The 24,546-nt window shown below is 40.7% G+C and overlaps 2 protein-coding genes across 3 annotated transcripts; one reads left to right on the top strand and one right to left on the bottom strand.

Moving 5' to 3' along the window:
* Nucleotides 1-216: 216 nt before the first annotated feature.
* On the bottom strand, nucleotides 217-3,799 carry cnga4 (cyclic nucleotide gated channel subunit alpha 4). Of its 2 annotated transcripts, XM_044013955.1 has the most exons (7): nucleotides 3,487-3,799; nucleotides 3,099-3,200; nucleotides 2,784-2,890; nucleotides 2,032-2,615; nucleotides 1,633-1,878; nucleotides 1,323-1,488; nucleotides 217-1,164 (listed from the first exon to the last, which is right to left on the bottom strand). In XM_044013955.1, exons 1-7 carry the CDS (start codon nucleotides 3,633-3,635, stop codon nucleotides 371-373), a joined length of 2,148 nt encoding a protein of 715 aa, XP_043869890.1. In that variant the 5' UTR covers nucleotides 3,636-3,799; the 3' UTR covers nucleotides 217-370. The 2 variants fall into 2 exon arrangements, with proteins under 2 accessions (XP_043869890.1, XP_043869900.1); XM_044013965.1 differs by lacking the exon at nucleotides 3,487-3,799 and having other exon boundaries at nucleotides 3,116-3,182.
* Nucleotides 3,800-4,670: 871 nt separating this feature from the next.
* fhip1b (FHF complex subunit HOOK interacting protein 1B) lies at nucleotides 4,671-23,478 on the top strand. Its single transcript, XM_044013929.1, has 12 exons — nucleotides 4,671-5,111; nucleotides 8,012-8,478; nucleotides 10,310-10,714; nucleotides 11,358-11,588; nucleotides 12,956-13,201; nucleotides 13,390-13,557; nucleotides 14,242-14,321; nucleotides 14,733-14,902; nucleotides 15,377-16,777; nucleotides 17,511-17,689; nucleotides 18,236-18,398; nucleotides 18,984-23,478. The coding sequence occupies exons 2-12, from the start codon at nucleotides 8,350-8,352 to the stop codon at nucleotides 19,292-19,294; spliced, it is 3,483 nt and encodes a 1,160-aa protein (XP_043869864.1). The 5' UTR covers nucleotides 4,671-5,111; nucleotides 8,012-8,349; the 3' UTR covers nucleotides 19,295-23,478.
* The last annotated feature ends 1,068 nt before the right edge of the window (nucleotides 23,479-24,546 follow it).

The following is a 24,546-nucleotide window of genomic DNA, read 5'->3' as shown; positions in this document are numbered from 1 at the left end:
GACATTTTCTCTACACTTTTGGCACAATGCTGCCATCTAGTGAGACATAGTTGTGTTACATATTATGTGACTGAGATGTTCAGGTTTTTTCAACATTCATCCATCCATCTTCTACTGCTTCATCCTCCACATGAGGGTTGTCGTGGGTGTTGTTGCCAAACCCAGCTGACATAGGGCGAAAGGCGGGTACACCCTGGACAGGCCCACATACAGACAAACAACCATCCACTCTCACACTTACAGTCAATTCAGAGTGTCCAATTTGCCCAATACCAAAATCAGCATGTTTTGTGATTGTGGGGAGGAACTGGAGAACACAGAGAAAACCGTTTTTTCATCATGTTAATAATAATTCATGTTTTTCTGCTCTTCATTGTTCAGCTCCATTCCCCTTTTTTTCTTCTTCACCCCTTTCACTCCCCTCTTCAGATTTTCTTTCTCTAGATTTTTCATCTGTCTTGTCTTCAGATTCAATCTCAGCTCCATCTCCTTTCCCAGGCCTTTCGTCTTTTTCTTGGCTTTTGTCTCCATCCATCCCTTTTTCATTTTCCTGGTCATGCTGGTCCTTCAGGGCAGATTTATCTCCCTCTATCGTCCTCTCAACATCTTCTTTCGTGCTTTTAGTGCTCTCTCCATCTCCCTCCTTGGTAATATCATTACTATCTTCTCCCTGTCCTACTTTGTTCACCTTTGCATCCGAACCCTCCTCTTCCTCACCCTCTGCCTCTTCTCTCTCCCATTGAACCTCTCCTCCAACTCCCTCACCTCTTCCATCTGCAGTCTCTCCTTCTTCCCCATCTTTTGGTAGCTGAGTTTTCAGGGTTGCAGCCTCCCACTCCAGCTGCTCTACCCTGGTCTGCATCTTGCGATTGCTCGACTCTAGTTCCATCATAAGTCGAGCTAGTTTTGTTTGCAAGACCTCCAGGTTGGTCTCAAGCCTTTTTATCTTGGTTTCGACTTTCTCTTCCTCCTTTGGCTCTCCCTCCCCACTCTCCTCTAACATTCCCATCTTGATGAGGATCTGCCTGCCTTTCTCCTCCAGGTGATGTTTGGCGGCAGGGAACTCTGATAATACATCTGTGAGATCTTCTTTAGACAAGCTAAACAGGTCAGAGTGGCCAATGCTTCGAATATTAGCAGTGCGACGATTGCCAGACCTGTTACCTAAAAAAGAAAGTGTAGCTGTTTAATTACATCAGTATTCTAAAAATTCTCACTGTTAAAGCAAATAAACACTCTCCTCTGAGTTTATTTACCTACATAAATGTGTATGTTGTTGAAACGTGCAAAGTATACTGTATTGTACTTGCTACTTGAGTTACCTTTGATGTTGAGGATACTAATTTCCCCAAAGAAATTCCCATCACTCAGCACAGCAAACTCTGTGACCCCATCATCTGCCACAACAGCTAGTTTTCCCTCTTTGATGATATACATTTCATGGCCCACATCTCCTTTCCTGCAGACATACTCCCCAGGACTAAATACCTGCAAGAGAGACGCAAGAAACATTTTCATCCTGAAACAATTCTTTCTGGTGAGAACTTGTGATGTACCAGCAAGGCAACATGGCCGAATTTAGGTGAATTCTCCCAATGTCTGCCATATGACCTTGAGCCTTCTTTCCCTGACCTGAGGTGTTAGCTTAAGCACCAGCTCCTCCAGCAAACTTTTCTCACAGTTCTGGAAGATGGTGACTTTGGAGAGTATGGGGAGGTGGACACTGACAGCGATCTCTGTCCTCAGGTGTAAGGGCAGCTGTTGCAGGATTTCATTCTCTCGCATGATCTTCTTGTTGATGTGAAGGTGCTGGTACCAGTCGTCAATTCGCTGCCGAAGCTCCTTGCTAATGTGATGGCTACGTAAGTATGCCTTCACCTAAATGAAAAAATGGAAAAATGTTTATTTTCTACAATTGTGAGTACAACTGGAAATCAAAACTGAAATCATTCAACATTAAGGCATATGAAATTCATCTTTTAGTTTATTTTGTCTAATATTACAAGAGGATTTGATAGCTTTCCAACTTACCAGCTCATGGTTTGGAAAAAAGACATTGTCACGGTCTCTTAAGCTTGAGATGACATTCCCTACATTCCCAACAATGGATGCAAATACTAGCACAGCAATGAGCAAGTCTGCAATCATAAACAACTGCTCCTCTGCCCTTTTTGGTAGGGGGGTGTCCCCTACGGTGGTGAAAATCTGGGCAGAAAACCAGAAGCAGTAAAAGTACTGACGGCGCATGGAGGCAAACTCTGGGTTGGTGATGTTTGGATAGACCCAACGATCACTTCCAAAGCCGATGTAGTTGGAGAGTGCAAAGTAAAGACAGGCATTCCAATGGATCAACACAAAGATGTAGATCATAAGCTTGGTGATGCGAAAAGTGTTGGGGTATGAGGTTCTTGTTTCCATTCGGTCCAAGGCCTCACTAAGCCGTGGCAAACGCAGAAGGCGATTGATCCTCACCAATGGAGTTTGGATGCCAAAGACAAAGTAGAAGAAGTCAGTTGGAAGCAGGGAAACTAGGTCTCTTAAGAAATGTTTAGAGTGCAGGTAGTGCTTCTTCAGTTGAGTTAGATCTTTAATCAGGATGCCCTGTTCCAAGTAACCTGGAGAAGGAAGTGCAAAGCTCAAAAAAGTTAAGAGTGCACTTCATATTTTTAAATCAGCTTTATTGTCTTTTCTTTCATAACTGTTGTGAGTGAACTTAAAGTTTATAGAGTAGTGTTCCATTTCAGACACTCAATTAAACCAACAAAAAATGTGTTTGTTTTTACCTGTGTGAACAGTGATGATCATGTCAAGCAAATACATGAGGTCTGACAGATAGTCCAGTGTAAGCCACACAGGCAGGTAGCTCAGTGCAATAGTAGTGAAACATGTCCTGAGAAAACAGAAAGACAGAGTCTCGAGGAAAATTGTATCATTTCAAGTAAAATGGTAATTATATACATTATATAATATTATATGTGTGTGTGTCAAGTAAGTATATAAACACATATACATACTGTATATATGTATATATATATACACACAGTATATATACTGTACATACTGTATATATGTACACACAATATATTTCATGGTTGTACCTCAAAATGATAATCACCCAGTTGTAGACAATCGGGAGGATCATGACCTGTAGCCACACATAATAAAATTGTTCTGCGGGATCAACCACCCAGTCTTTCCAACTGAAAAGACAGTGATGAAAGAAAGGACACCGAAATGAAAAAAAAAATTGATTTTGCAAATCCACATTTGTCTCAGTGGGATAAAATAAGTCAATGTTTTTACATCACTCATTATAAGTCAAAAGTAATGAACGTTGTGCTACATAGTAGAAACTTCCAAGTATATGTATATATATATATATATGTATATACATATATATGTGTAATTGTTTTAGCTGAACTACAAACATTAATTTGAAGAGTGAAATTGGTACAAAACACCAAACCTCAGGCATTCATTACTCACTTGATTTTCTTCAGATCCAGAATGATATTACGCCTGCCTTCATCCTTGGCCCCATCTTCTCCTTCCTCATTAGGTTTCTGTCCCCGATGCCACCTGAGGAGTCTCTGCCATTGGTTACCTTTTACATGAACATCACCTGTTTTATCCATTTTCCAAAGTTTAGCACATATTTCTTTGCTCTTAACCTTGCTACCCTCTGCATGAGCGTCACAGTTTCTCAGTCAATAAATCAAACAAACTGGATTAGGCAGGCAGCACTGTGCGGTTCACCTCACAACAAACCGGGTCTATCTGTACACTGCCTGGTGACACTGGTCTCTATGGAAGGAAAGCACAACAGTCATCATGTGTCCTCTGGGAATGCTTCTAATCCTCTTGAAAACCAGAGGTCTTATCATTAAAATATAGAACACAAGCAATAGATATGTGTCTTTATATGTCATGTAGTAAATAAAGTTTACTACATGTACATAACAATTTAGTTAACATAAACATTTAATTAAAAAACATAAAAACTAAATTGTGTTGTTATTCTATTGATGGAATCTGGCTGAAATTATATGATTAAATGGTGGAGATCATGTAATATGTTAAGTCTTTAGCCTGAAGTAGTAGAACCTAAAATGTTTGTACCTCTGGTCAGGAGAGTGGGAAGTGGGGTACCGAGGGTGCTGCAGTGCCCCTTACTGACAAGTGGTGGAACATACAGATTGTAAATGGATTGGTTTTCTCCTTTTTTAAATCAGAAATTTAATAATTGTTAAATTGATAAAACAGTGAACGATAATCTGCTTATCAGATAATATATTATAACATGTTTAAAATATGTTGAATTCTTACTTTCCACTGTCTAACGTGATGGCATCTGCACACTCAGGTCAAAGTGTAAGAAACAGCGTGGTCAAAACCGACATAGGGAAACCAGTGGCACAGAAACTAATTCTGTATTTCTTGATTTCTAAAATTCCAAAAGCAACCAAAACACAGAGTGAGGATGCAGTTCCCAGTTGCAGTTCAAGTATGTCAACTAATATTAACGTGCCCACAACCTTGGGGGTACCCCACAGCTCAGGGCCCCATGTCTTTTCTTTGCAATGCCCCTGGTCAGAATATCCATCATTTGTTGTATGTCTATGGCTTACTGGTCAAAAACTACGTCCACAATATGGTACACAGTGTACATTATACTTAATAGCGTTACTGTCAAAGTGGGGTTTGCTGCTTTATTATTGTTACTCAACGCCCTTTGCAAGCAGTGTGGAGCAGCAGTGTCGAGGCGTGAGTCAGGCCGTGTAGGAGGAGTCTAAGTAAGATGGCTGCGGGAAAGGGAAGAGTGTCTAAGAAATGACCAAGTGGGATGTTTATCAGTCGTTAACAGGATGCACATCAGCCTGAACGAAGGAGTTGTTTATGTGTCAGCTTCTCCGGTTCACTATGACCTAGCTCGCCTGTTGTCTCCAGGTTTCGTCCTCTCTGCTCGTCCGTTTACTGCTCTGACATTGTGGAATTCATTAGCAGCTAGTCGTTAGCAACCCAGCAACGCTAACTTACCAGCAGCCAGCTAGCAGGCATCCGTGGACATCAGAACCTCACAACAACTGTTAAGACATAAACAAACATCCAAGGTGAGTGACCTCTAGATATCCAATTGAAATAGCTACAGCACGTCAATTAGATAAATACACCTCTCACATGGTTGGCATGTATAAGCCAGCTAATTATATTTGCAGAGTCAACTAGCTTGCTACATCATCTCGCCATTGAAATGCATTGGTTGTTGTTTTCAGGCGGAATCCATCGTTAGCCCTGTCGTAATATAAGACGTGGTGCAGGTCGATGACTGTAAGATCAGATGTAAGATATTGTCAACAAACCAATCCGAGTCCAGACAAGGTCGTATTGTTCGTTTTCGTGTTTAAGCAAACTATTTGCGCTGTCAGACTGTTGGAGTAAAAGGGACACATGACCCCAAACGCTGCAGTGATTGATGCTTGACTTGGCCGTGAACGTTGCTGTGTCCTGAATTAACTAAGTGGATGTTGTTGTTGTTCCTGGAACTCACATGGACGGAGTGCAAAACTTATTGTTTTGTTGAAAAATTAAAGATTCATATCATAAATTTTCTTCCAAGCTCAATATCAGTTTCCTATGTTTAGTTATTTTGTTCTCTCTTATGTTTAGTTTAGTATTTAACACACAAACTCAGTTTACAGTAATTTTAGTAATGAGTCATTATTAGTCAAATATGAGTACCGGTTTCTGCAAATCGAAATGTGATTAATATCTGGTATCCATGTCTCAATGATGGATTGTATTAATTATCTCCTCAGGCAGTTTGAATAATCAATATGCAAAGTTCACAGCCACCTCATCTAAACACGGTTGCATTTGGGAATTTTGATGTTTGGCACTTAGTATTAGAGGAGTTCTTTATGAAAACATGTAAGGCACTTAAACAAGTGTCGATATACAGTAGAACTTCAACTAAACAGTAATTAACCTTTGTAGAGCATAAATTTTTGTAATGCAACCCCCTTTGCAGGTGTGTTATATTATGTCCATTTTAGAGTAGAAATGTACTCTCTTGTGCGCATTATATTTATGTAAATCTGCTAGTACCTTTTAAAGGTGATTTGAGGGGCTTGCTGTCAAAGTGAATGGACTGACAGGGGTTGGTAGTACAAGAGCTCACTGATGTGTTAAAGACCACCTTCGCTCACATTCTCATTGTCAGCCATGAAAAGCTCATCGAGTATTTCACTGCAACTTTCCGGAGGCATGATAAATGTGGTTAAATATTGAAAACAGACAGGTAAAACAAATGTAGAAATGTAAGGAATGTGGAGGATAAAATTAGCAGAGACTTTAGAGCCACATCTGCATTCCCAGATGTTCACACTTGGTCAACACTTTCAGAAAACAGGTGTGGAGTTCAGAATGTATACAATGTGGTGAAATCACAGAATCTACAGAAAAGAGTCTTTCCTCACTCTCCAGTGTGTCTAAACATCTGAGACTGTATATCTTTGCCTGTAGACTTTGTGCTCTGAGATTACGAGACTCAAATAAGCACAGAGGCTCCCTTAAGAGGAATGTAGTTGAACTTTGAACTTACTTGAATGTTTTATGATACTGTGTGCAACCTGAAAATATAACACACTTTGAATTCCTATGTGATATAACCCTTTTTAGCTGGAAATGCTGAGGCAGACTGGATTAAATGCATTGTGGTGACTGGTGATGTATTACAGACTGGGTTTTAAGGCTCCTTTCTGCTGTAGAGTTCTCTGTTTTGACTTTTTGGAGGTTGAATTTCTTTCCACTTTATCTCTAAACATGGATTCATGCAGTGTCTTTGAAGACTGCATCCATTGCATGTTTTATGTGTATCATTAACCTAGACCCATCTGATGACAACCTGTCACTCTGTTAGTGCTGTTTGTCAGTCAGTGACTGTATGTGAGATTCAGTAGAGATAGAGACTGATTGATTAGTTTAAGTCAAACCAGAACTCATGAAATCTTTTAGTCCTGTCTCTTCACATCTCATGTAGCCTCATCCCTAGTGATATTAGCACAAATAAAACATTTTATATAATTTTCATAATTATGTTTTCATTAGTTTATAATTATTCCAAAACTGAGAAAAGTTTTGGTTTAATTAGTTTAGAATGAATAATTTCAAAAAAACGAATATCAACATGAGAAATGTGTCCTCTTCTACAGACCCTGCATATGCACCACCATGTTTTTAAAAGTAAACCAAACAGGGCCTTTTGTTTTTTGTTTACTGAAGTATAGGTTCCCCTATACACATGAAAAGAAAGGGACACTTAGTTGGTTCCAATCTGCAATCATATTTACACATTTAGTTATGTGCACTCAAGTTTTAACACTGTGACAATGAACTTGGTAACCTATTGAGCATTATTGCACTAACCACCAGATGTGTCATATAAATGAATTTTAACACTTTCACAGAAATAGATTCCCAATTTACAATAATCTGGATGACACGTGGTGACTCATTGTCAGTTGACTGTCATTAATTTAATTTGACAGATGAATAAAGTAACAAAAGTGGTTGAAATGTTTCATGTTAAGTAAAAGATTGGCTGTAGGTGGGCTGCATGGTTTCCCTGGAAACAACAAACTGTAAAGGCTTGCTTTTGTTTGTTTGTTAGACCATAGGAAAGAACAACATCGAGAATCCTTAGCACATATAATTCACATATAATTCTAAATGAATTATTTTTTGTAGTGTTGGAGGCCTGTATAATTTAGCTTTACAGTCATCTTGTCATCTAGCACTAATTGAAAGAATATATTTTATTTTGTCTGCCTAATAAATTATATATATTTTTTCTTTTTATTTAATGCTCTAGATTCGGAATGCTCCCACATACATTACTAGGTTTGACTTTATAAATAAACAACACAATCATTCCATGGTAATGTTTTGAAAGTATGTGAAATTGAGGTTTATGTTGATATGTATGTTTTGTTTATTTGTTTACACATTGCAGAGTGCCCGTCCTGACCGGCTATGGAGTGGTGTTGGCTTCAGACTGGATGACAGGGTCTACAGGGCGGACAGGGTCGAACAGTCTGTAAAGCCCTTTTCTTGGATGTACCCTGACTGGCAGTGACGGTCCCTACAGCTGACCTCCTTTACCTCCTCCTACACTTTCCTTTCCTTTTTCACCCTTCCCTCCTCCCCTAACCTTCCCATTCTCTGTCTTACACCATTTTTTATGTCCCTCTGAATTTCTTTTTCTGGCATGACCTAACCTTTCAATAGACCAGCTTCCTTCTTTTGAATTCTTGTGACTTTTGACCTGCCCCCCCCCCCTCGTGGTCCAGCATGAGCTGGCTGAGCAGACTAAACCCCCGGGGTCCCGGGACTAGATCTGGCCGTAGTGCTGCCCCCTCCAGCCCTTGCACTGCTGACCCAGAGACCTGCCTAATGGTCTTTCAGAACCACTGGAGACAGGTGAACAAAATAAATACCTCTTCTTGTACTTGAATTTTAATGAAATTACATATTTTATTTTGATAATGGCACATTGTTCACACTGTGGAGAAATTTGATTCACAAGGTTCAGCTGTTATACCGACCCCTGAAAAAAGGTTTTAAACAATGTCCTCAGTTGAACTGTATTACACAAGAAACTTATTTTTAGCTCCATACAGTATATACCACTGTTGCAGTGCTGTTGCAGTGCTGTTGCAGTGCTACACACAGTCGATCATGGTGTGATCAAGGGTCCAGCAAATGGACGATAGCATGGACAGTACCATATTAGTAGCCTAAATGACATTAGAAAAGTAATTCTCTGACACACCACACATCCATAGCACTGTTTTACTGCATAAGCTTCACAATGCCAATTACGTGGAAATTGCCCAACCCGAGTGTGATCACCTTCAGAATAAATGGGTTATCTTGTCGAGTTGGAGCTCCACTCGTGACGAACGGGAGCCAAAGAGAGACACACTGGTCTCTCTTTGGCTAGAGAGTGGCTAGAATTTAAAGGCTCCTTCAGTGAATGATTATCTGTCCAGACACATGAAAACACACACACACACACACACACACACACACACACTCAGTTGGCTTCTGTAAGTGATTGGCTCATGGTCAATTACTGACTGAAAGTTTATAGGTTACAGAGCCTTGACACTGCCTGAATGTTGACTCTGTTCTGAGACGAAACGCATCTGAGTGATTCTCATTAGTCTTGTCTTAGATGATGTGTGAAACTGAACTCTTTATAGACGAACAGATTCCAACATAGCCACAAGATGATGAATCATTTCTGCATGTCTGTGCAAGATTCTTCTGTAGGTACAGTAACATGCATGTGGTAGTGGAGAGAAACTGGAGCAGATAATCTTTTCCTTTTGTGCAACCAATCCATGTTCTTAAGAAAGGAGGATAGGTCAGTTGTGTGTAACTGAATTTGAGATACTAAAAAAATGCTTTTTGTGGGAAAGTGTGTTCCTATCTTCAGCTACCACAGGCTTCAAACTGCAAAAACACAAAGAAGAACGTCTCTTAGCTGCACAAGCCTATAGCAGAGCTGCAGACTCATCATCTGTCATGCTGACTGATTGGCCCTTTTGATAAATGTTATGAAACCCTATTTCATGGGGTTAGTTCTGCTCTTTTACACCCTAATGCAATTTTGTCACAGATAAAATAACAGTTGTGGTGTCAGTAATGTCAGTACATCATCTGTCAGTTTATTGTAGAACTACTCAAGTGCCCTAACCCTATTAAGGGCAAAAAAAAAACCTTACACTTACTTAAACTAACACAACAAATCATGCATATGACAGCAGGGATCTGACCTCAAATGGGATAACTGATGCACAGCTGCCACTAATGACATACAAGGAGGCCATTTAAATGCTATTAAAAGTACTTCATACTAAGTGTTAAGTGCTTTAAGTTTTGGCTGTGTCCTAAATCTTTCTGTTGTTAACTCATTCACAGTTCTTGTATTGATTTTGAACACAGCCATTGTGATAGTGAGTCACAGACAATGGCAGGAACTTGACCAAAGCATCTGGGTGACCTTCAGCCATCATTTTTTATTTTATTTTATTATTTACTCCCATGTGAACACAGAATGTGTGCTGTACTGAAGCCTCAAACAAATGTAATATATTCCAGAAATATCTTTTTATGAAACTTCAAAAGCCCATTTATTCCAGCGATTCGGAGCCCCATTAAAAGAAATGCTACATATATATGTGTCATCAAAGGAAATGTCAAGAGTTATATTTTACACAAAAAAAAACACTGTTCCTTTATGCAGGTCTCTTGGGTGTTGGAGCAGCACGAGCCTTCTTCCTCCAGTGATGACCTGACAGCAGTGAGGAATCACACAGACCAGATGTTATGTTTGCTGGCAGAGGAGCGGCCTGCTGAGTGCTCGGAGGGAGGTGCCAGTGTGCCACCCATGGGTCCCATACTGGAGCTGGTAGTCACAGAGAATATTCTGGAGTGCCTGGTTCAGTGGCACCTCCGCCGTGGCCTGGACCCAGACAGCCAGGGGGCGCTGCTCAAGCTGTTTGAGATGCTCATCGGCCAGTCCCAGCAGCCTCTGCTGCAGCACACAGCCGTTCTCCACCCCCTGCTGAGGCTGATGGGAGCTTGTGCAGACCCAGATCTTGGTTGTCCTCCAGTCCTGGAAAACAGCCTGGTTCTGCTGCTCAACCAGGTATATTCACCATCAGTTTGAAAACCTTCTTGCGTTCTTTATATAATTCATTCCAACAAGATTTGTTTATGGCTTTTGAACCAAACTTACAGAACAAAATATACTGTTGTGAACAAACTATAGCTGAAACGATTATTCGATTATTCAATTGGTTGTTAATTGATGATTCAATTAATTGTCAACTGTTTTGATAATCGATTAATCGGTTTTAGATGTTTTTTTAACAATTAATACAAGCTTTTGGATGTTTCAGCTTCTTAAATGAGAATATTTACTGCTTTCTTTGCTCCATTTGACAAAAAAATAATGATTTCCTACATTTTATGGACAAAAGAATACTCGATTAATTGAGAAAATATTCTAAAAATAATCGTTAGTTGCAGCCCTAGAACAAATCTTATATGTCAACCTTAAACATTTAGATATTACTTTGTAGTTCAGCATTTGAAATATCTTTTGTAGTCTTTGCACTATAGCAAACATGTGAAAAGGTGCTAATGGGGCATAATTCCCACATTACTTAAAACAGCAGGCACATGCGTAAAAGAAATGTATTAGTCAAGTCAGTCTTCATGTAACCTATTTTTCAACTTTAACACTGATTAAACAAACAGTTTTTTGTCTGACTCTAAAATCCCACCAGGTGTGTGTGACCATGGCCCGACAGCCAGTGGTTCTAGAGATGTTGTTCCGGGCAGCACCGGCCCAGCAGGGCTCCACCAATCTCCTGATCTTTTCCCTCCTCGTGCCATTTATCCACCGAGACGGAGCCATCGGACAGCAGGCCCGAGACGCACTACTGCTGGTCATGGCGGCTTCGGCCAGCCATGAAGCCGTGGCGCGCTACATTGCTGAGAACTCCTACTTCTGCCCGGTAAGAGATGTTGTTCATGAAATCTAAACTACATTGTCATGGTAAGCAATTACATATCACACAAAACATGAACAGCATGGATGAAACACTTTGTTTTGCTAGCTAACTGAGATGTCTTTGTCCCGCAAATGTGTCGTACCTGTATGTGACACACAGAAAAGCTTTGACAATATCTAAAATTCCTAAAGATGAGGAAATGAAGTAGAGAAGAAGAACAGAAAGGGGAGCAGACTCCTGCTGTGAGGCTGCAAGTGCTGCTGATAAAGAGGACGAGGGGGAGAGAGGGTGGAGGACTGCTGCTAAACTAGCTCTGTTTATGTGCATGTGTGTCGTTAAACTGAATTTTGGGACTTTTTTCTAAATGTCCTCAGTTTACTGTCAAGTTGTCCATTCCCAGGGTGAAATATGTGCAATTATCCATTATTATTATATAATGAAGGATTTGTTTCACACTACTTTGCTTTATAATGTAATACTGTGCATAATATGGAACTTAACTCTATTATTATTGTTTGATTTCGGTCCTCACAGAAAAGAGACTTTAGAATGACGTGTACATGAATAGGTCTCTATGTTTGTGCATGTATGAGAAGACTGGTAGTCTTCATGGTGTCTAAAACCTGGTCCTTATGAGGCAGAACCTCATTTCCGATGACCTTGTGTTTAGGTTAAGGTTAGAGTTAAGCATTAACTGGTTATGGTAAAGGTTGGGGATAATGCTTTGTTTAGGCTGTACAAATGAATGATAGTCCATGCATGTCCTTAAAAGGATATCTGCATGAGCCTGCTCGTGTGTGGGGGGTGGGGTGTGGTTGTGCATGCTCTTTTTTTTCTCAGTCTGATGCACCAGTGATGGTGTGTGTTAATGGAAGAGGAAGGATGACTATGCATTCTGACAGAACATTCATCCTTATCTACATCTTATCAGCTCTGTCTCAGGCTTGAAGGACTTCCTCTGAACATCTTAGAAAAATAACCACATCATGCAACATCACACACTTACACTTTTTAAGATAAGCAGAGTGTGTAAGATAAGCACATATATTGAAAATGCTCTGTGTCACAGTTCCTGAAAATTAAACTAGAGTGGACATCTTGTGTCTGCTTGTGTTTCTCACAGCTGCCGCTAGATGTTACGAAAGAGCCTTTTAACTCATTGCATTTGAAGACATTCATCTAACAGGGTTGAACAAATGTTACACACTTTATTTAGTCATGAGCTAAGGTGTGTGTGCATATTTGTGTATGATAATTTACTTAAAGTGGTGTTGTATAAGGCACAGTGTGCTTTGAGGATACATTAAATGCAGCCCGTGCTGCTGTTGAGAATCACCAGTCCTATCTGAAACCTTTCTGTTTCTCCTTAGGTGTTAGCGACAGGCCTCAGTGCCCTGTACTCCTCTCTGCCCAGGAAGATTGAGGTTAGAGGAGACGACTGGCATGCCCTGCGGCGGGAGGACTGGATAGGCGTGTCGTCACTTGTGCTATTTATGAACTCTCTTGAGTTCTGCAATGCTGTGGTGCAAGTAGCTCATCCCCTGGTCCGCTACCAGCTCCTGGACTACCTCCACAATGGCTTCCTTGTACCTGTGATGGGCCCTGCCCTGCACAAGGTAGGAAAGGGCTGTAATAAGATTAGAGTTACTCTGAATAATCAATGACCTAGTTTTTTGTGTTGGAGAACTGTTCCCAAACTTCAGTTTTGTAAAGCCCAGTGCAATGCATGCATTCAGGATATGTGGCGAAATTGTAAAAAGGTTTTTCCTGATTTGGATAATCAAACAAATGTGTGTATTTACAGTCATCGGTGGATGAGATGATCGCCAGTACCGCCTACCTGGAGCTTTTCTTGCGTAGTGTGACAGAAACTTCCCTCCTCAAAACCTTCCTGCGTTTCATCCTGCTGCATTGCCACGACAACGACACCATCCTGGACACACTTCTCACGCGCATCAGCAGCAATTCAAGGGTCTGTATTTATATGCTCCTTGTGTGTGTGTGTCTTTGAGTGATAGAGTCTCAAGGCCCTTATATGAACCCAGTTGAGTGGGTGGTGAGTGGGTTGAGAGCAGAAATTGATTGAATATGAATGCAGCAGAATATGTGAGTTGTTTATTCAGAACGAGCATCAGTAAATGTCATCAAGTTCTGATGTGTCTGTTGACTGTCATGTTGCACATTGTTGTATCCAAAGCAATGTGGAGTGAAATGGCGCGTGTATAATGAGTTTCAGCAAAAGAATCAGGAACTTCATCATTGTGTCGTGTTGCTATAGTTTCTCCCCTTGAAAGAGGAGTGTAGAATGTGTAACAGAAACAGAGTCTTTTACTGTCATATCACAATGACGGCTACAGTGAACAATAGAAACAACACTTGAAATTTGGTTTTAAAAGAAATACTGGGTCTGTTTGTAGTCTTAGCCATAGTTTGCTTGATAGCATTAGACTGTGATAACATCACTGAAGAAGAGGAACCCACATGTCATGACTTCTGTTTCTGGTTCACACCTGAAAACTGAGGAAGAATGTGACACATTTTTAGAAATGTATGTAAGAGTATGGTCAGACTGCAACAACATTTTATGTACATAATGCATCGCTGAAAATATGTCTCTAATTTCTAATAATTTCTCATTTCTTTGTGCTTGTTGCAGCTCTGTATGGTATCACTGAGCCTTTTCAGGACTCTGCTCTCCCTGCACTGTGAAGACATCATGCTGCAGCTTGTTCTCAGGTTTGTTTGCACATTTTTTCTTTTTAGATATGTTTATGTCATGTGCCACACAGTCACCTTGCTAACTAGCCGTGATAATTGCAAGGTGCAACATTGAAATAAATTTGCATATTGGCAAATCATATCTATTTTTGATATATTCGAAATAACAAAATAAGTCCATATAAATAAGGTCTGTCCACAAACCTCATTAATGGATTGCACACCGTGCCAATATGTTTTAGTAAATAAACATTCAAGGCCACTATTGCTTTTGTAAGTTTATCTTCAGAACTAAGAATCTAAACACCTTGAGTTAAAGTTTGTTTTTGCAGTGTCTAGTATCGTCTGTCAGTTTGCCACATTTCAACACTGTGTTATCAAAGTAGACCAAGTATCAAAAGTGATTGAACATTGTGTCTGTACTCTCAGGTATCTACTGCCCTGTACCCATGTAATGTTGAGTCAACGTCGTGCTATCAAGGAGACTGACATTTATGGAAAGTCGGCAGACAAGTTCCTATCACTCATCCCAGAGTGCTGTCGGTTGAATGCAGCATCCTCTACTGAGCGGGATGAAGACAATCCATTCTGGGGCAAGGGTGAGCAACAAACACCTGTAAATGTATTTTTTCATGGATTTTTGTGGACCATTTGAAATGGAAAACATGCCTTCAAAGCTTTTCAGGTGTCACCCGTGTTCTTGATTATGTGTAAAGAAGCTAGGTATTGAAATCTTAAAGACTTTGTTAGTAGAAATATACCAGTTGTTTTTGAGTTTAGGCTTAAAATGTTTTGGGATACAGCATGATGTCACTTCTACCAGCTTTGGAGGGTACCCATTGTCTACATGTAGCCTATTCAGTGTAAAACAGTGAATGTTTCAATGAATTAATGATCAAATCTAATCTTGCAGCTACTTCGTAGAAATTTGAGCTATTAATTTCTTGTAAAAAAAGACCAACTAAAAGCTTACTCTTTCATGTGCATGTAAAACAAGTAAATTGTTGTTGCCTTGCTAATAGCAGCAGAGTGATAAAGTGTGTTTTTGGTGTCTGAATCCTTTTATCAAACAGTGCTGAACAGTCCAAGCACAGAGACATCGGTCCCGCCAAGACCCAGCACTCCATCCCGCTTAGCCTTCTTCATCCGCCAACAAAGCAGTAGTGGAGGGTCAGGAGGAGGGGGTCCCTCTACCCCCAGCAGCATGGAACCTCTGCAGACGGGTACTTCCAGCCCCCACCCCTTATCCCCTGACAGCCCGATGCACCAGCAGCACCCACACACAGAGTGTCTGGACTGGGACTCTGGTTACCTGGAGTACCTCAAAGATGCCCGACGGGACATTGAGCTCTGCTCTTGGGCCTGTCGTGACTGGTCGGCACCCTATGATGGAGAAAACCCCTCCCCCAACACAGCTCCTCCACCCCCACCCCCTGTTGTCTCAAACCCCTCCATGACTATATTCCCTGAGCACTTTTCTTTTCAGCAGGGAGGAAGCACTAATACCCCTCCTGGCCAGCAGAGGGCAGCCATTGTGGCAGCTGCGCGGTCTGAGTGGAGCAGCTCAGAGCGGGACAGCGGTGAGTGGGATATTACCATTGGCAAAAACAGCTGCATCACCCTTACACCACGCTCCAAGAAACGCAGCCTGCAGAGAGAGGAGCTTCTGCCGAAGCCTGTACCTCCTCTCGTCCCATCCTCCTCGTCTTCAGCCACCCCTCTATCAACCCCCCACGCTGCCTCGCCCCCAGCCCCTCACACTCCCTCGTCAGCCATCACTGTCAGCTATCAGGCCATGTATAACGGAACAATTAGGCAGGTTGATGGATGCTCAGACAGTCGAGACAGAGGCTTGGAGGTCAAGAAAGTGAAGAGAGACTTGGGAGAGAGGCAGTATTTGGATGAAAATGCAAATCAAAATGGTTCCCTCATCTCACACCCCCCCCAAAGCTGCACTAGTGTCCCACAGTCCATTTTTAACAACAGTGACATCAGTGATGCAAAACCTCTTTGTCCTAACCAGATTTCCTCACAGAGCTCCATTTCCCTGCCAACTTCTGACACCAGACTGCTGACCAGCGACACCTCAAACTCACACAGTGCATCCACAGATCTTCCAGAAACCAACCAGATGCAACAGTCTGTAGAGAGTCTCATTGAGGAGCTGCTGGAGCAGGCACCAGGAGACCCTCTGCCACCTGGAGACTCCAATGGTCAGGGCATCAGCATCGAGGCCTTCACACAGGAACTGAGGGAGCTGGAGGATCGAGTGAAGGAGCGCAGCAGAACAGCCATCTTTCAGAAGGAGGACACGGCCATAGAATCCCAGAACACTGAGCAGAAGGAGGAGGAACAGAAGTTGTCCTCAGTCCTGGAGGTGAAGCCGTCAGGTGACACAAAAGCAGAGGGGTCGGTATTGGGCATTTGTAGTCCTTCCAGACCACTCAATCAGCCGGCACCTCAGCCATACACAGGTGAGACTCACATGTTTGGTAATTAATGATGTTAATTATGTTGTTTTTTTCCAAATTAGGGGTATTTAGGGTATTAGGGTATTTGTAATTGTAATTATTATTATTATTATTTTTTTTTTTTATCTCTCAATTTTTACAACTCTTTATCAGCCTCTGTTTGTTCTACATAATCACTACAATTGTATATACAGATTACCAGACACAAGGTATGACCTTTCTTCATCACAATATTTTTAGATCCAGCTAGACTCAGTGCTGCAGCACAGGTGTGAGGCAGCATTGGTGTAGCAAGAAATTAGTTATTTTGACAGACCGCATTGGTGTGATTGGACCGTGACCTTTAGATTGCAGTAAACTGTAAAGGTTAGTTATATAGAGGTGTATAACTAACTAACGCAAGGCTTCCTTTATCTACAGTTTTGTGTGTAACAGATACAAACCTGATGTGAGGGGTACTGACTTCATTGGGGATAGATTTTTTTTTTTTTACTCCCAGAGAGAGCACCTGCAAAAATGGGGGGCAAGATATATTGTACCATTTAAAGTTCTACCCAGTAAATCTCTCTGCTGCCTGTTACTCACATTTAGACGGCCTGTTTGCCACCTTGGCTGTTGAAAATGCTGCCAGGGACACTACTGATTTCATACTGACTTCATTCACATGCAGCTCAGTTCTGGTTGTGTGCCACGTCTTTTTTTTCTCCAGTGATCCATTACTCTTTTCTCTCTGCAGGGCCATTTATGCTGGTTCTGTTTTCCAAGCTGGAGAACATGCTCCAAAACTCACTGTACGTCAACATTCTGCTCACGGGCATCGTAGCCCAGCTGGCCTGTTATCCTCAGCCCCTCCTGCGCTCCTTCCTGCTCAACACCAACATGGTCTTCCAGCCTAGTGTCAAGTCACTGATCCAGGTACGTTGCATCCTGTGACACCTGGAATACAATGGCATTATGAAGGAATGTCTTATATGCTTTTGTGTCTGAACGCACAGATACTCACTACAAACTGGATAAAAAGGTTTCTGGATTTGCTCTTGCAGTGCAGTTTTTTTAAGCACCACTTTTCAGCCCACCACACTTCTGTGCTTGCTCCATTAGGCCTACAATGATATTTGCATATTCCAAGGCAATGTACAGTATCCGAAAATATGATACTGACCTGGACAGTGGCATATTTATACCTCAGCTTTGGTAGAGTGATTCATACACAATCATAAGCAGGCAAACACTTTCATTTCAGATGAATTCTCTTCTTGCTACAATAATCTGTCTCTATTCAACCCAGTAAAATTGTGTAATTAATTCTGCAGGAAGAAACTGCTTGTCTTATCTTCTCTACCAGAACCTCTCAAGTCCTAAATTAATATTTCCGATGCAGAAATCAGTCCAAACAAGACGACTGTCCTTGTAGATCAGTCAAACCTTTTTTTTGAAGCTTTGTTCTCCGATTCACTTTAGGTTCTAGGTTCTGTGAAGAATCGCATTGAGGCATTCGCAGCCTCCCATGAGGACTTTCCTGCCATGCTGAAGAAAGCCCAGCAGTACCTTGTGGCCCGAGGCAAAGTGGACTGGACTGACTCGCCTGCAGCTATTCCCACCCTGCGGCGCTCTGATTCATTAGGTGAGCCTACAAGAGGGGAAACTATTGGGCAGACATACAGCTTTAGGTAAAACAAAACTATCATCTGTGAACATTAGAATGACAACTAATGCTGAAATGTAGAACATTGTGTGTAATATTTAGCAACATCTATTGGTTTCATGTTGTAGCTGAACATATATATATATCTATGTGGGAGAACCTATTGTACCCTTCAGTTATCATTAAAAGTAAAACATTAAAAACTTGGTGGTCCAACATGGCAACCTTTTGCAGAGAGGACCCACTCCTGATGTTAATATAAAATGCTCCTTCTGTGATCATGAAGACAACAACAAAAAAAAACAAACACATCAGCATAATTATTTTATATTCCATTCATGTCAAATTAAAATAATGTCGCCTACATTTTACACACCTGAACAAAGTCATTAAAAAACAGTGTTTATTATGTCATTCAGTGAAGAGCTTATAAAATATGCAGTACAGAGAGCATGTGTGGGGAAAGGATTTGTTTCTGTAGCGGCATAAAATCCCCCTTGTGGCTGCAGAGGGCACTGTCATTCAGCAAAGGTTACACCGTGTATATGTCATGCTTTCTTACAGTGAAGAGTCGCAAGCCATCTCTTGGAGACTTGATCCTTCGTCACACCAACAGCCCAACCCGTGCTCGGCATGCTGCTCAGCTGGCCCTCGCACATGTACGGGACGGCAGCCAATCCCTGCACAGCGCTCTGTTCCGGGGCAGTGGAGGTGGAGGACCATCTGGCCTGGAGAAGCAAGCGGAGGCGCTGCGAGTAAAGAATGCTGTCTACTGTGCTGTTATCTTCTGTGAGTTCCTCAAGGAGCTGGCTGCCCTGGCACAAGAGCACGCCGTTACCCTGCCCTTCCCTCACAGCCAGGAGGCAGAGGAATAGACGGTAAACATGGACTCGTCAATCTGTCTTTTAGCCTGCATTTCTTTTTTTGTTAAGACTGTAAAAAGAGATTCATAGGATTCTCCCATCACCAGACTGCAGCACTGAGACTTTTCTGTCAAAGAAGTGAGTCGTCTGCCATGACGCAGACAAACGGCAAGAGGAAAACAGTGGCATTTTTGTACCAAAATCATTATAGGATCTTATAGACTGGAAGTCCTCATCTGTAAACTAATGATAGTGTGCATATCATGTATTATATTTACATTGTATACACTGAAGATCTCAGTAAATGGGAGATTTGGGAGCTTGTACATGCACATACTATGTCATGGTATCATGTGACACACTTAAGCCACAGAAGAAATAGGTGCACATACTGGTGCTAGTTAATGCTCTCATCTTTGAAGCTGAAAGGATGCGTTCAGGTGGCACAGAGGAGGAGACACTTTGATCCTCAAGAAAAGTATGACAAACACCAAAAAACTGTTTGGCAGGGGAAATGTCGAAGGGGTAGGCTTGTCAGCTAAATGCAAAGGGATCCAATTAGCTTGTTATCCTCCATCCAAGAACAAGCCAATCGTGAAAGCTCATGAGAAAAAAGAAGAACAGTTGCGGTAATATTCAAGAACCTCATTTTGTTTTGAAAAAGCTCCACTGCTGCAAATACTAGACATGGATGAATGAGATAATAACTGGAAGAGGTGAGGCGAGGGCGCCACTTTATTTCCTGTGAATCAGCACGACCATCACAAATGTACTGGACATTATTTGGTAGTTGATGTCATTTTTGTTCAATATTGTGTTTTAACGTGTTTGTCTTTTGCATTTGCTCCAAGTTTTAGACATATCAGCAGCACGTGGGAGCAGGTGTGTGTGTGTGTGTGTGTGTGTCGACGTGTATGTGAGTTTATTTTAAAGTCTTCAGGCCCTCTGTAAGCCATTCACCTGTGGCCATAGGGAGACTGTGGGAATGAAAAGGCTTCATTGTCTCCCAATACCATACCTTAAAGTGTCATTTAGTCTTTTCAAAAGACCTGACTGACTAAGGAAAGGAAACTGACAGTTAAGGTCCTAATGAGGCATTCACTGACTTCTCTTTAAACAAATCTTTCTTTGAGTCGTGAGTTCACAATTTTAAAAAAAACAAAAACATTTACTTCTTCCCCCATTTCAGTTTTTGGGATAAGGTTTTAGGTAGCTTCAAAATGTTTTGGCCAAACTGAACATAAAACTGTTCATCGTGGAACTTAATGTGCTGCTATTTCTTTTTTTCTTTTTTTTTAACACTAACACATTTTTTAATTATCACTTCATTTCATTGTTAGGTACCAAGTATTAAATGTGTATGTGAGGACGCGGAGGAGTCGGGGCCTGTGTTTTGGTCGGCTTTTAATTTATTGTCTAATGAAGTTTCAATTGCAGTGTTTAGAGTTATGCCAAGACGAAACATTCTCTTTGAAGTTTTAGTGAACTTTTGAGGCTTGGATTTGTTGCGTGTGGGTAGTTTTAGACGGGGTGATTCTTCATTTTATAGAGCTGCAGTTTAAAAAAACACACAGATTGAGTTCTTTCTAAAAAAAAAAAGGAAAAAAAAAAGGGAGAAATAGCCTATAAAATGAAGCATGACACCAGTATGACTGCATTGTAAAATCCATAGTGTCTTGTGAAGTCATTTGTTTTTTTGCACATACTAGCCATTCTCTGTGGACTCTCAGCAGTCGACAAACTGCCTGCCGTTCTGCAAAGTCTTAATCTCTGAAACTGATTAGCACATCACTTCTTTATCATTTTCCTCCTCGAACTGTCAAAGCCATAGCTGTGGTTGTCCTGTTTGCACATGTAGATCTTTTATCACCGCGGTAATTCACTTTTCTACAGAATTTCTAAAAAAAAACATTTTGTTTTTGTTTTTTAATATCATTAGTTAGGAGTTTCTGCATGCCAGTTAAGAACAGATTTATAATTAAGTAACAATTAAACCATGTGGAATAAGTTTCCTTCAGTTTGTGCAATAGTGCCAAGCTTCCGTTAGCTTCCATGCAGTAGGTTTTAGTGGTTTTAGTGCGTCGTTCTGGTGCCTGCAGAGATCAACAGCGACAACAAGGACATGTTTCACACTGAATGTTTGCTCACGGCTAATTAAATTGGTAGAGAAATCACTTGTGTATTTGACCCGGCGCCTTCTGTCGCTCCATCTGTTCACCTAGTCTGTTGCACATCCATGTGTTTGGGATGGAATTGTTTCCCTTGTACAGATAAAGAGGCCAGAAGGTGTTGCTGTCCACAAAGTTCCCCCTGCTTTTACTCTCAATATTGTCTTTTTTAACTGATTTGTAAATTGTCGTGTCAAAGATGGAGCAGATTTTGAGCGTGATGGTAAATGTCCAGCAGTTACTGTCCGTTTTAGGAATCTCTGTAACACATATGCAGACACCAAAGACAATCTCTTTACCAATAACTGAGCCTCCCAGTGTGTTTGTTGTGGCAATCGTGGACCGTTTAAAGGTTCCCAGTCCTAACAATTATATACGTTTTGTTTTTTTCCCCCAATAATAAGGCTGTAATATAGAAGCATTTAAATGACCAAATATGAGACAAAGAGTTGTACTCACAAAATTTACTGGTGCTATGACGTTGCCGGATGAGAGAACTTATTGCCAAATCAATGAAATTAAGACCCACACTGTAAAGACCCCAAATTATTCTTAAGTAGGTGATTTATCAGCTGAAGCTTGGAAAGGGAAAGTTGTGATTTTAGGTTTGTTATAAAAGGAACTGCTTTGCAACGCTGAGTTGCAGACAAAAGAAATGGATTTTAGCCTATGTACATTTCTACACTACCACATTCATTGATCACTCCTTACATTTTGTATTTATTTCTAACCCCTTTTTTTTATTTTTAAGAAGATAAAATTATGGCAAATTTTTAACAGTCTCTTTTTGGGACGGGATGGTTTTCCGTCATGACCTTTGACTTTATTTTAAAAAAGCGGAAGCTGAATGAGTGCAGCGTTATGTGTTTATTTCACACACAGCGAAATAAACACATAAGCAAAGCTTCATGGCTACTTTGATAGATTACATCACCTTATCGACATTGTTTTAAACTCCTAGAATGAATGACTGGTAGGTGGAGGTGTGTTCAAACAACAGCAGGGACAGTTGTGGACAGAGGGACAGTCTGTTAAAAATTACACAGCTTGATAAATGTTTCTTTCTTTTTTTTTTTTATTTACTTCAAACTGACAAAGATTGCACCAAGTGGTAAACCCAAAGCTAAGCTTAAAAACAATTGTTTGTTGTTGTTGCTGTCTGTTTCAGACCGATCTACTTGAACACTACACTTTTTTCTGTCAGTTAAAAAAAACGAGTCTTGTTCTTTTGTTTGTTCGTTTGTTTGTTTTGGATACATTTTCAGCATATCTGTGTTGTGAATATTCATGGGTACATGCAAACGTGTTGTAAACAACAAGCCAAAGTAAAAAAAAAAAAAAGAAAAGAAAAGAAAGTCATGTTTTTAAATGACAAGCAGCAAGAAAACTTGGCAGTGGATGAGCTTCACATAGCAAAGCTTTGTGCCAGATGAGAATTGTACTTTGCAACATGTTTCACCGTAAATGCACGTCATACATATATGTACTATATGTATGACAGCTTCACTGTTTCTCACATTTTGTTAGAAGGCCTCAGTTTGGAACTAGAGTTTGTTTTCACATGTGATTACTTCATGCCATGTACTCTCTGTGCCATGGTTTTCGATTTTTCTAATTTGGATCGCTTATCATGGGATGTACAGTATCTTTTTAACTTTGTTTCTCTTTTTCGTTGGAACGCTTTGACCTCCGTCTCACGTTTCTCCGCTGTGATCTATGCAAAACATGCTCTCCTGTCCCCTGTTTTAAAACTGAGAACGAGACGCTGGAATGAGTACGCGTGTACATACTGTAGAAAATTAGGAATGGGTCAGAAATGCAGAGGTATGTGGTATAATTAACAGGTTAGAATGGAAATCATGCTAAAAAAAATAATGTAATGATGTTGAATGTTGTCAGAAATATTTTTCTATATTTTCAAATCATTAGGAAAAAAAAGGACAAAATACAAATTGGGGGAAAATGCTGTCAGAAGAACACTACAAAGGGAATGTTTTTATTAATTTATAAATTCTTTGCCTAGCAATATGTCTGTGTCGCTTTCTTCTTTTTTTGTTTTGTGACTGTATGAATTTACTCTGGCACACAACTTTAATGTATGTTCCATGTGACCATCATGCTCTTCCTACCTTTTTAGCACATACAGTGTGTCATGTCTGCCTCACCACAGATTACACATGAACTTAATGTGGAGAGTAGTGCAAACATTTTCCTTCATGATTTATCTTCTAAAATCGTTTGAGGGTTGGTGTGGGGCCTGGAATGTTATATTTTGTATATTTTAAATGTATACACTAGGGTTCCTCAATCATGTTTTATCATCTCTGCCTCTCTTTATTAACTTGTATCTAAGGCACAGCAGGAATTAATTTAAGCATTAATTATACACCTTAAAAATGAAGAAATACACTCCTCTACTGAGTTTGCATACAGAGGGAAACTGGAGACAGCTTGCTGGTCTCCTAGCAACAACCAACAAGAGAGGAGCGAGCCAGAGCATGGGCCAGAGGTTGATGGCACACATAGAGAGGGAAGGTGAGATGGACTAAAGGAGAGCTGAGTATTGGGTCATAGCAGTGCTGGTGCCTGACAGCAGGTGAGATACAGTGACAGATGTATATTTTTTTATTTTTCATGGTTTTATTATGAAATATGTTTATTATGATCTGTCCTTGAAGTTTTGTATGATTGTGAAGATATATGTGAAAATATAATAGTTGAACACCAATTTAAATTATCTGACAGTTTTGTATATACACTGCTTGGCCAAAAAAATAGGGTTACACTAATATTTTGTTGGACCGCCTTTAGCTTTTGGTTACGGCACTCGTTTGCTGTGGCATTGTTTCGATAAGCTTCTGCAATGTCACAAGATTTATTTCCGTTCATTGTGGCATTCCTTTTTTCACCACGGTCTCGTATTGATAATGGGAGAGTCGGACTCCCAAAGCGCATCCCAAAGATTCTCAGTGGGGTTAAGGTCTGGACTCTGTGGTGGCCAATCCATGTGTGAAAATGATGTCTCATGCTCCCTGAACCACTCTTTCACAATTTGAGCCTGATGAATCCTGGCAGTGTCATCTTGGAATATGCCCA

The sequence above is a fragment of the Solea senegalensis genome, linkage group LG2 (genome assembly GCF_019176455.1).
Source record: "Solea senegalensis isolate Sse05_10M linkage group LG2, IFAPA_SoseM_1, whole genome shotgun sequence".
NCBI lineage: Eukaryota > Metazoa > Chordata > Actinopteri > Pleuronectiformes > Soleidae > Solea > Solea senegalensis.
The sequence above is the reverse complement of the archived record's forward strand: the minus strand, read 5'-3'. Positions and strand labels throughout refer to the sequence as shown.